Below are 12396 nucleotides of genomic sequence, written 5' to 3' on the forward strand. Positions count from 1 at the left end.
TTTTTGTGGATGAGGAATTTGGAAAGGACGTCCCAGAGTCAGATTGGACCAAATCGTCCACCAATACAGGGATTCGAGAAAACTCGTGGACAGGTGGATCACGTCTTCTAGATCCCCAGCAGCTTGAAACCACTGGGAAGCTAGGGTCCATTGAGCAGATCTCATGTGAAGGCGGGCCATGGGAATCACATGAACTGTGGAGGCCATGTGGCCCAGCAATCTCAACATCTGCCGAGCTGTGATCTGCTGGGACGCTCGCACCCGCGAGACGAGGGTCAACAAGTTGTTGGCTCTCGTCTCTGGGAGATAGGCGCGAGCCGTCCGAGAATCCAGCAGAGCTCCTATGAATTCGAGTCTCTGCACTGGGAGAAGATGGGACTTTGGGTAATTTATTACAAACCCCAGTAGCTCCAGGAGGCGAATAGTCATCTGCATGGACTGCAGGGCTCCTGCCTCGGACGTGTTCTTCACCAGCCAATCGTCGAGATACGGGAACACGTGCACCCCCAGCCTGCGAAGTGCCGCTGCTACTACAGCCAGGCACTTTGTGAACACCCTGGGCGCAGAGGCGAGCCCAAAGGGTAGCACACAGTACTGGAAGTGACGTGTGCCCAGCTGAAATCGCAGATACTGTCTGTGAGCTGGCAGTATCGGGATGTGTGTGTAGGCATCCTTCAAGTCCAGAGAGCATAGCCAATCGTTTTGCTGAATCATGGGAAGAAGGGTGCCCAGGGAAAGCATCCTGAACTTTTCTTTTACGAGATATTTGTTCAGGGCCCTTAGGTCTAGGATGGGACGCATCCCCCCTGTTTTCTTTTCCACAAGGAAGTACCTGGAATAGAATCCCAGCCCTTCTTGCCCGGATGGCACGGGCTCGACCGCATTGGCGCTGAGAAGGGCGGAGAGTTCCTCTGCAAGTACCTGCTTGTGCTGGAAGCTGTAAGACTGAGCTCCCGGTGGACAATTTGGAGGTTTTGAGGCCAAATTGAGGGTGTATCCTTGCTGGACTATTTGCAGAACCCACTGATCGGAGGTTATGAGAGGCCACCTTTGGTGAAAAGCTTTCAACCTCCCCCCGACCGGCAGGTCGCCCGGCACTGATACTTGGATATCGGCTATGCTCTGCTGGAGCCAGTCAAAAGCTCGCCCCTTGCTTTTGCTGGGGAGCCGCGGGGCCTTGCTGAGGCGCACGCTGCTGACGAGAGCGAGCGCGCTGGGGCTTAGCCTGGGCCGCAGGCTGTCGAGAAGGGGGATTGTACCTACGCTTGCCAGAAGAGTAGGGAACAGTCCTCCTTCCCCCAAAAAATCTTCTACCTGTAGAGGTAGAGGCTGAAGGCTGCCGGCGGGAGAACTTGTCGAATGCGGTGTCCCGCTGGTGGAGATGCTCTACCACCTGCTCGACCTTCTCTCCAAAAATATTGTCCGCACGGCAAGGCGAGTCCGCAATCCGCTGCTGGATCCTATTCTCCAGGTCGGAGGCATGCAGCCATGAGAGCCTGCGCATCACCACACCTTGAGCAGCGGCCCTGGACGCAACATCAAAGGTGTCATACACCCCTCTGGCCAGGAATTTTCTGCACGCCTTCAGCTGCCTGACCACCTCCTGAAAAGGCTTGGCTTGCTCAGGGGAAGAGCATCAACCAAGCCCGCCAACTGCCGCACATTGTTCCGCATGTGTATGCTCGTGTAGAGCTGGTAAGACTGGATTTTGGCCACGAGCATAGAAGAATGGTAGGCCTTCCTCCCAAAGGAGTCTAAGGTTCTAGAGTCTTTGCCCGGGGGCGCCGAAGCATGCTCCCTAGAACTCTTAGCCTTCTTTAGGGCCAAATCCACAACTCCAGAGTCATGAGGCAACTGGGTGCGCATCAGCTCTGGGTCCCCATGGATCCGGTACTGGGACTCGATCTTCTTGGGAATGTGGGGATTACTTAGTGGCTTGGTCCAGTTCGCAAGCAATGTCTTTTTTAGGACATGGTGCAAGGGAACAGTGGACGCTTCCTTAGGTGGAGAAGGATAGTCCAGGAGCTCAAACATTTCAGCCCTGGGCTCGTCCTCCACAACCACCGGGAAGGGGATGGCCGTAGACATCTCCCGGACAAAGGAAGCGAAAGACAGACTCTCAGGAGGAGAAAGCTGTCTTTCAGGAGAGGGAGTGGGATCAGAAGGAAGACCCTCAGACTCCTCGTCAGAGAAATATCTGGGGTCTTCCTCTTCCTCCCACGAGGCCTCACCTTCGGTGTCAGACACAAGCTCACGAACCTGTGTCTGCAACCTCGCCTGGCTCGACTCAGTGGAGCCACGTCCACGATGGGGGCGTCGAGAGGTAGACTCCCTCGCCCGCATCAGCGAAGCTCCCTCTGCCGACGTAGTCGGGGAGCCTTCCTGGGAGGTGGCCGCAGTCGGCACCGCACGCGGTACCGACGTCGGGGACCTCACCCCGGGCGATGGGCCAGCCGGCGCCACACTCGACGGTACCGGAGGCGCAAGCACCGCCGGTACCGGAGGGGTAGGGCGCAACAGCTCTCCCAGAATCTCTGGGAGAATGGCCCGGAGGCTCTCGTTCAGAGCGGCTGCAGAGAAAGGCATGGAGGTCGATGCAGGCGTCGACGTCAGAACCTGTTCCGGGAGTGGAGGCTGTTCCGGGCTGTCCAGAGTGGAGCGCATCGACACCTCCTGAACAGAGGGTGAGCGGTCCTCTCGGTGCCGATGCCTGCTGGGTGCCGACTCCCTCGGCGACCCAGAGCTCTCGGTGCCGACGCGGGGAGGAGACCGGTGTCGATGCTTCTTCGACTTCTTCCGAAGCATGTCACCGGAGCTCCCCGGCACCGACGAGGAGGACGTAGAATCCAACCGTCGCTTCCTCGGGGCCGAGGTCGAAGGAGGTCGATCTCGGGGGGGCTGTACCGCAGGAGCCCTCAGGGTGGGGGGAGACCCACCCGAAGGCTCACCGCCACCAGCAGGAGAATGGACAGCCCTCACCTGCACTCCAGACGAAGCACCACCGTCCGACGACATCAGCAGACGAGGTCCCGGTACCACCGACGTCGACACAGTCGTCCGATGTCTCAGCGCCGATGCAGAGGGACGATGCCTCGATACACTCGATGCAGTGGCGGCCGAGGATGAAGGTCTGGACGCTGGAGACGTCGATGCACTCGATACCCCCGGTGCCGATGCCGACGAAGAGCCCGAGAACAAAATGTTCCACTGGGCTAACCTCGCTACCTGAGTCCGCTTTTGTAAAAGGGAACACAGACTACAGGCCTGAGGGCGGTGCCCAGCCCCCAGACACTGAAGACACGACGCGTGCCTGTCAGTGAGCGAGATTACCCGGGCGCACTGGGTGCACTTCTTGAAGCCGCTGGAAGGCTTCGATGTCATGGGCGGAAAAATCACGCCGGCGAAATCAAAATCCGAAATGACGAATTTGAGCACCAAAAGGTTTTAGGGAGAAAATCTCGACCGAGGCCGAAAAGAGGCCTACCCCGACGACGAAAGAAAACTTACCGGGGCAAAGACTGAAAAATACGGGAAGGGACAAACGAAGCCCGGGGGGCTTCCGGAGCACTTCCCAACAATTTTTTAAAGCTTTTCCGAAGAAAACACACGTCAACGAAAAAAGGACGCGCGAGGTCGACTTTCCGGGGCTCGACACGGCGAAAACATGACCGTACCGAGTGCGGACAAAAGAAGACTGGCCGGCTCGAGCCGGTTTCGGGCGGGAAGACGGCCGCGCATGCGCGGTGCGCGCGAGGACTAGCAAAGGACTTTGCTAGTGAAGATTCCGATTGGAGGGGCTGCCGTGGACGTCACCCATCAGTGAGAACAAGCAGCCTGCTTGTCCTCGGAGAATTATAAATTTGAAGATCTTGAATGCTTTGCAATAGACAAAATTGACAAGCTGAGCAGAGGTGGAAACCGCAAATTACTGTTACAAAGAAGGGAAGCACAGTGATCTTTAACCTTAATACGACTGAGCCTTATGGCCTGAATAGTTCAATAGATTGGTATGTCTTTTACTGACTAATTAGTAAATTTTGAAATAACGGTCAGTTTGAGCAATTGCACTCTACATTGAGTAATTGATGAGCACATATAAGCTAGGTGTTCTAAGTATGGCGCTGAGACGCCATTTTCTATGTATCAAAACGTTCTCCCTTCAAGTAAGTGTAACTTTGGGTTGGTGTGAGTTGTGTGAATTTTTTTACTTCACATTGGCTAGTTCAATATCTGTGTCTTCTAGACCCTCAGCAATTCATCATTCAGAACTCAGTTCCTGAGGAAGCCTGTTACCGGGGTGAAACAATGGCCCCGTCGAACGACTGAAAGATAGTGCTGTACTAAGAACGAGTCAAGAGAAATCTACTATAAGCTAAGTGTTTCTGGTCAATCTTGAAAGTTTTATAGCTGAGAGGATTTTTTGACAAAGAAGTAAAATCTTTATTATCTATAAGAAATACAATAAATTTGCAAATCTCTTTGGAGTTTTTTGCCCAAAGATAGCATTCTAGCACTTTTTTACGTTTAAAAAGTCTCTACAACGTAATAGTGCTCTAAACCATTGGCAAGTTTGCTGATGGATTCTGAGGGCTTTTTCTCCAGAGAAATATTTCAACACACATGTGAATAATTGTTTTGCTAGAGTTTATTCTTTTTGGGGGCTAAAATGTGCCCCCTCACCTCGGCTCTGGACCCCCCTCCCACCGAAGTCTGGCTACGCCCCTGATTACTACATTACTGAACATTCAGTTTATTTTTTTTTTTAGCAACCAAATTATGGAATACCCTACTTTCATTCATTTGATCTGAGCTTTCCTTCACCTAATTTAAAGATTTTCTGAAAACCCATTTTTCTCATCTTTAGATAATTCTATATGACATAAATGTTGCAGCTTGACCTGTGCAATGACAACTTTCAGTCTGTGTGGTACTATCTTCATGCTTTGTGTCTTGGTTTCAGTGTACGCTTTAACACTGAAGTTCCTTTTCTCACCCAATCTTGTCTTTACTGTTTCAACTTTATCAATGCTGTCTGCCAGATTTTGTCCCACCCAGATCATCATTTGCTGAGCTTCTTCCAATGCCTAGAGGATCATCATCTCTTCTTGTTTGTCCACATATACCACTACTGTGGCATTGCCCAACAGAATGAGAGCCACCCTGACCTGAATCAAAAGTTCAAACTTAATGCAGGCTACCATGTTGCTTGTTTGGGACCCACGCCCTTGAGCCCACTTACCCAGACAATGGAGATGCCCAGTCGTTTAAGGCTGGCATCTGTCCTAATTACATCCAGACTTATCCTTCGTGCCAAATTGGATGTTTGTGACCACCATGTCAAACTTTTCCAGGTACAGTGGTGGAAATAAGTATTTGATCCCTTGCTGATTTTGTAAGTTTGCCCACTGACAAAGACATGAGCAGCCCATAATTGAAGGGTAGGTTATTGGTAACAGTGAGAGATAGCACATCACAAATTAAATCCGGAAAATCACATTGTGGAAAGTATATGAATTTATTTGCATTCTGCAGAGGGAAATAAGTATTTAATCCCTCTGGCAAACAAGACCTAATACTTGGTGGCAAAACCCTTGTTGGCAAGCACAGCGGTCAGACGTCTTCTGTAGTTGATGATGAGGTTTGCACACATGTCAGGAGGAATTTTGGTCCACTCCTCTTTGCAGATCATCTCTAAATCATTAAGAGTTCTGGGCTGTCGCTTGGCAACTCGCAGCTTCAGCTCCCTCCATAAGTTTTCAATGGGATTAAGGTCTGGTGACTGGCTAGGCCACTCCATGACCCTAATGTGCTTCTTCCTGAGCCACTCCTTTGTTGCCTTGGCTGTATGTTTTGGGTCATTGTCGTGCTGGAAGACCCAGCCACGACCCATTTTTAAGGCCCTGGCGGAGGGAAGGAGGTTGTCACTCAGAATTGTACGGTACATGGCCCCATCCATTCTCCCATTGATGCGGTGAAGTAGTCCTGTGCCCTTAGCAGAGAAACACCCCCAAAACATAACATTTCCACCTCCATGCTTGACAGTGGGGACGGTGTTCTTTGGGTCATAGGCAGCATTTCTCTTCCTCCAAACACGGCGAGTTGAGTTCATGCCAAAGAGCTCAATTTTTGTCTCATCTGACCACAGCACCTTCTCCCAATCACTCTCGGCATCATCCAGGTGTTCACTGGCAAACTTCAGACGGGCCGTCACATGTGCCTTCCGGAGCAGGGGGACCTTGCGGGCACTGCAGGATTGCAATCCGTTATGTCGTAATGTGTTACCAATGGTTTTCGTGGTGACAGTGGTCCCAGCTGCCTTGAGATCATTGACAAGTTCCCCCCTTGTAGTTGTAGGCTGATTTCTAACCTTCCTCATGATCAAGGATACCCCACGAGGTGAGATTTTGCGTGGAGCACCAGATCTTTGTCGATTGACAGTCATTTTGTACTTCTTCCATTTTCTTACTATGGCACCAACAGTTGTCTCCTTCTCGCCCAGCGTCTTACTGATGGTTTTGTAGCCCATTCCAGCCTTGTGCAGGTGTATGATCTTGTCCCTGACATCCTTAGACAGCTCCTTGCTCTTGGCCATTTTGTAGAGGTTAGAGTCTGACTGATTCACTGAGTCTGTGGACAGGTGTCTTTCATACAGGTGACCATTGCCGACAGCTGTCTGTCATGCAGTTAACGAGTTGATTTGGAGCATCTACCTGGTCTGTAGGGGCCAGATCTCTTACTGGTTGGTGGGGGATCAAATACTTATTTCCCTCTGCAGAATGCAAATAAATTCATATACTTTCCACAATGTGATTTTCCGGATTTAATTTGTGATGTGCTATCTCTCACTGTTACCAATAACCTACCCTTCAATTATGGGCTGCTCATGTCTTTGTCAGTGGGCAAACTTACAAAATCAGCAAGGGATCAAATACTTATTTCCACCACTGTAGATGCAAAATGACTTCAACATCTTGTCTTTGTGGCGAATGAATTATTTTGTACATCCTTGGCTTGGTATGGTAGGATTTTATTCTGTTGTTTTTTTGGAACAAATTTTGTTTTTTAAAAAGTGTTACTTAATTATCCTGCCCTAGGGTTATTGGAAGTGGCTGAGGTTGGTTTTCTGTCCATTGGAGTCAGGCAGTCTTGGCAGTTCCAGGTTCTGCCCTCTCCCCCCCCCCCCACCCCCCCCAATAAACCCCAAATAATATCTTGTCTTGGTAGCTCTTTGTATAAGATACATGTGAGCACTCGCCCATGGGACCAATTCCAAAGTTGCTGCCATGGAACCCAACACTTGCAGGTGGTCTCACATCACTGAATTGTACTGAGCAATCAGATTCTGGACCTGAAGCTGCAACTTCACTGCACTCCCTCAGGACAAACACTCTGCCTTGCAGAGTGTCAAAGTGTTGTTCCCAAGTATTCCAGAGTTTGAGAACATATAAGCTTGCTCTTTGATGAGCACCCATCCCAAATCTTGAAACTCCACTACTCAACTGGTGACCCTTACAATTTCTTTGTAAGACTTCATGCGAATGTTCCAATCATCCAGACAGGAATGTACTAAAATACCTTCCTTTTGAAAGGCAGCTGTTAACTACTACGATTACCTTGAAGGAAGTTCTGCACACCATAGTTAGGTCAAAGGGAAGACCATAAAATTGGAAATGCTGCCCTAGAACTGCAAAATGCAGGAAATGTTGATGAGTGTGGCAAACAGGAATGTGTAGGTAAGCTTCCGTAAGATCTATGAAGATTAAAAATTCTCCTTGACGATCTGCCACGATCAATGACTTCAAAGTTTACATCTAAAAATAAGGCACTTTGAGGAATCTTTTGACTCTTTTTTGATCCAAAATCAGATGTAAAGCCTCTTCTTTCCCCCCCCCTCCCCCCCAAACGACAAAGTAGATGGAGTAACTGTCTGTTCCTTCCTCTCCTGGAGAAAAAGACTACTGCTTCTGATTGTAGCAATCTGACTAGCGTTTCTTCAAAAGTCCTTCCATGTAGAACAACAAGGAGACTGTAGGCTTAACCATTCCACATAGTCTCAAGAACCCTTTGATCTGTAGTTACCTGGGCCCACCTCCAATAAAACTATTTTAACTGACCTCCAACAAGAGGATGCCGAAGGCTGGGCCCACAAACCTTCAATGTGGATTACTGGAGGCTCGAAGTACCTGAAGTGGCATCTTGACCCCCTTGAAAGAAATGACATCTGAAGAGAAAACAACTACGGCTGCATATCACTAATTTTCCCAGTCTAACTCTTCTGTAATCTCTAAAGCTACCTCTACTCGATAAACCTCTAGCTGCTGATTTCAGTCTATGTTCTGGAAGCTGAGGTATCTTAGAATCCAAAAAGATCTTATCAAGAGCTACAAATAAGGCCATATTCTTGACTGAAGCCCTAATAAGATTGTACAATGTATCTAACAGACAAACAGCCCCCATCTCAAGGGAATCCACTAAACAAGTGTCCTCCAATAAATCTTGTAAGGAACCTTCCGAATACTGCTCTGTCCACTGAAAAGCAGCAGACTTCATAACCCCCATAAATTGCTGCTTGCAAGGCCAAGGCTCAAACGTCAATGGTGTACTTTAGAACCACCTCCATGCTATGGTCTTTTACTGGAATGGTCATCTTCACCTTAGGAAGATGTAGTCCTTCCTTTTTCTCCAGGAAAAGAGGGTGCAGCTTGGTCAGACTGCCCTACTTGGAAACTCTTCATCCAGTGTCTCCCACTTTGGAGAAATTAAGTACTTCATGGCCCTGTGTACTTGAAATGCTAATTCCTACCAACAGAGGTTCACCCATGTTAGCATTAGTTAAGACGGATTTGCAATATTTAATGTCAACCTAATGAGAAACTGACAACTCTTAACACTTAAAAAAAATAAAATAAAATTGTACAATAGAAAGATCCTCTCCTGTAGAAAAAACATCTCTTGCACAAGATCCAACAACTGGTCCAAAGAATTCTGGCCTTGCTTTCCCAAATCAGCAGAACATTCTAGCTCATCCTCTTCTGAAATTCTGGAGCATTTAGAAACACCACATTGGACTCAAGAGGTCCCCAAAGATTATGCATGCATAGGAGATAAAGCAGCAAGCGCATCTAATCTCGGAATCACAGAGTGGATTAAAAATGGTGGTGGTTCCCACCAAAATGCCAGTGCTCCATTCCACGGAATTAGTTAGACAAGAGATGACAAGACTTTCTTTACAGTAACAAAGGTGCCCAGACACCATCAAGACTGAACAGAGCACCCCACCCTAGCACATACACTTTTGGACAATCACACCCTGACAGGCAATACACCCAAGCAGCCTGAGCACTTGAGGGGGCTGGAACTGAAAAGAAAATTAAGTCTCTCTCAACCCTGGGTCAAACTGTGCTTTCTGCTGAATCAAATATGGTCTTTTTTTTGTTGTTGTTGTTGTAGTTGTCTTTTGCAGCTTCCATAGTACAGACAGTTCCCTACCTAAGAAAAAATGACAGATGCACAAAACAGTCTGCAGTCTCCTCAGTATTGGAACCTAAGGAATTTTCAAACCTGAAGGACAATGGACCAAGAAAAGATATAATTTGGGGTTTATAATACTATTTTATTGGGGGTGGGGGGGTGGGAGGGCAGAAACAAACTGCCAAGACATCACCTGACTCCAACGGATAGAAAACCGTCCTCAGCCACTTCCAATAACCCTAGGGTAGTGTAATTAAGTAACACTTTTTAAAAAAATAAAATTTGTTCCAGAAAAACAACAGAATAAAATCCTACCATATCAAGCCAAGGATGCACAAAATAATTCAACCTACCGCCTGCTGTAGACTGATAAATACAAACTGACTGGCCACTAGATACTGAAGTGGTGATATTGGAAGTCATTACTTCTCTGTCTTCACCTGCTGGCAGGAGAGCATAAACCAAGCATTTCAACTGGTCTGGAGAAATAAGGGGGAAACCCACTCCCCCCCCCCAAATTTATATATATAGTTTACAACGATAAGGATATTAAGTATATATTGGAAGCATGCATTACTTGACTGGGCAATAATGGAATCCAGAGGATGAAAGCACCTTTTTGGTATGGCTTAACTTACTCTGAGGATGGTTTTGATTTAACTGGGGGGAAGTCCTCATCTTCCTTATATAAACTGTCTGAAGGATCATCATCATCATCCTGGTTATTTATAACTGGAGAGGCTTTTACTTTCAGGTCATCTAAATTGTTGTGATTAGTATTGCTAACATTGTCATCGTCATCATCATCATCATCAGCATCTTCCTCTTCTGAGAAATCAAATGTATATTTGGGCCTTTCAGCTAAGGGAAAAAGAAGAAGTATTTTAATGCATTAATCAGACTTTCAATTCTATTAGACAGAAGCCACAAAATAAGGAACTGGCTACCCAAAACTCTTTCCACATTAATGTATAGATATACTTTTTTCAGAAAGACGACTACTTAGCTAGCAAAGAAAGATTACAAAAGGAGTCTAAGACAGTACTGTTGACATGAAACAACAACTACTACTACTTATTTCTAAAACGCTACTATACGTACGCAGTGCTGTACACGAACATGAAGAGACAGTCTCTGCTCGACAGAGCTTACAATCTAATTAGGAAGGTAGTTGCATGGGCATGAAACTTGTTTAGGTTGTAAGGTTGCTCAACACCCATCACCAAAAAGCAATACAAACACTATCCTCATCTCTGAGAGCTGTAAATGCCATTTCAAAATACACTCACTAAGAAGAGAAGTGTGTGCTACCTGTAAGGATGGTGGTAGTTATCAAAGCATTCTTATTTTAAGAACCTTTAGCATTCACTCAAAAAAACCCTTAGACTCACTTCCTGCTATTGGCAAATTTAGACTCATTTTGAAGGCACAAATCCTTTTATTACATAGTAACATAGTAAGTGACGCCAGATAAAGACCTGAACATCCAGTCTGCCCAACAGTCACATTCATTCTCAATTCTAGATTAAATCAACAATGAACGCGATATTATATACTTGATCATAGTCTTTTTGTTGTTTCTGGGACATAGACCGTAAAAGTCCACTTAGCTCTGTCCTTATATTCTAACTACCGGGGGTGCCGCCAAAGCCCATCCAAATCCGTCTTGTCATTTGCGGGACACAGACCATAAAAATCTGCCCAGCACTGTCCTCACGTTTCAAATTACTGATATTATCGAAGCTCTCTATAGCCCATCCTAAACTGGATTGCTATATATGGGACTCAGACAGTACAAGCCAGCCCAGCACCGGCCTTATTTGATACAGCCAAAGTTGCCATCTAAGCACCACTTGACATGCAAACACATATGCAACCCTTTTAACTTTTGTTTTTTATACCATTCATTTTCTAATTAGAGATCCTGTGTGTCATCCCACGCCATTTTGAATTCCACCAGCTCCCTTGGGTTCAGACGATTGCTAGACCGAATATCACCATTCTTTCCCATCCCCTATGTCAGGGGTAGGCAACTCCGGTCCTCTAGAGCCGCAGGCAGGTCAGGTTTTCAGAATATCCACAATGAATATGCAGGAGATAGATTTGCAAGCACTGCCTCCATGGTATGCAAATCTATCTCATGCATATTCATTGTGGATATCCTGAAAACCTGACCTGCCTGCGGCTCTCGAGGACCGGAGTTGCCTACTCCTGCCCTATAAGATTTCTGCTAGAGGACATGCTCCAGTGATGAAACAGCAAAGCTACTTACCAGTAACAAATGTTTCCCCAAACAGCAGGATTAAATCAATCATACAAGGAGAAATTAGACCTTACCTGCTAATTTGCTTTCCTTTAATCCCTCCGGACCGGCCCAGGATTGGACTGATGGGTTGTGCACGTCTACCAGCAGGAGGAGACTGAGAAAAAACTTTGACTAGATAGCCAATAAGAGCCCTGGTCATGTGACCCTAGCCTCAGTATTTAAATAACAAAGCAGAAAGAAGAAGAAGAACAGTCTGTGCCCCAAGGAATTCAAGCAACCAGGGAGCACTGTTGAAGACGTGCTCAAAGGCTCACCGACAACTCTCACCAGAGCAGCGGTATGGCCTTGTCATAATGGCTCACCGAAAACTCTAACCAGAGAATCGGTATGGCCTTATCATAATGGCTCACCAAGTACCCTAACCAGGGCATCGGTATGGCCAAACTATAATGGCTCACCACATACCCTTACCAGAGCAGCGGTATGGCCTAAACTATAATGGCTCACCACATACCCTTACCAGAGCAGCGGTATGGCCTTAATAGAAAATGTGTCTTTTTTTTTTTTTTTAACCCATTTATTTATTGTTTAACTTGCAAACAAAACAGCTCAACAAACAAAGAACTGAACACATCTCTGCAAACCATGGAACATAGAGA

At 47.0% G+C, this 12396-nt stretch overlaps 1 protein-coding gene across 1 annotated transcript in view; it reads right to left on the bottom strand.

Annotated features, from left to right (window-relative positions):
- Window positions 1–12396, bottom strand: part of LOC115458879 (DNA topoisomerase 2-beta-like) — a 165979-nt gene that overhangs the window by 88309 nt on the left and 65274 nt on the right. Inside the window, exon 6 of the mRNA XM_030188716.1 lies at window positions 10110–10332. Coding sequence (XP_030044576.1) covers window positions 10110–10332 — 223 coding nt within the window. The remainder of the gene's footprint in view (window positions 1–10109; window positions 10333–12396) is intronic.

Source organism: Microcaecilia unicolor, unplaced genomic scaffold (assembly GCF_901765095.1).
Source record: "Microcaecilia unicolor unplaced genomic scaffold, aMicUni1.1, whole genome shotgun sequence".
Taxonomy (NCBI): Eukaryota; Metazoa; Chordata; class Amphibia; order Gymnophiona; family Siphonopidae; genus Microcaecilia; species Microcaecilia unicolor.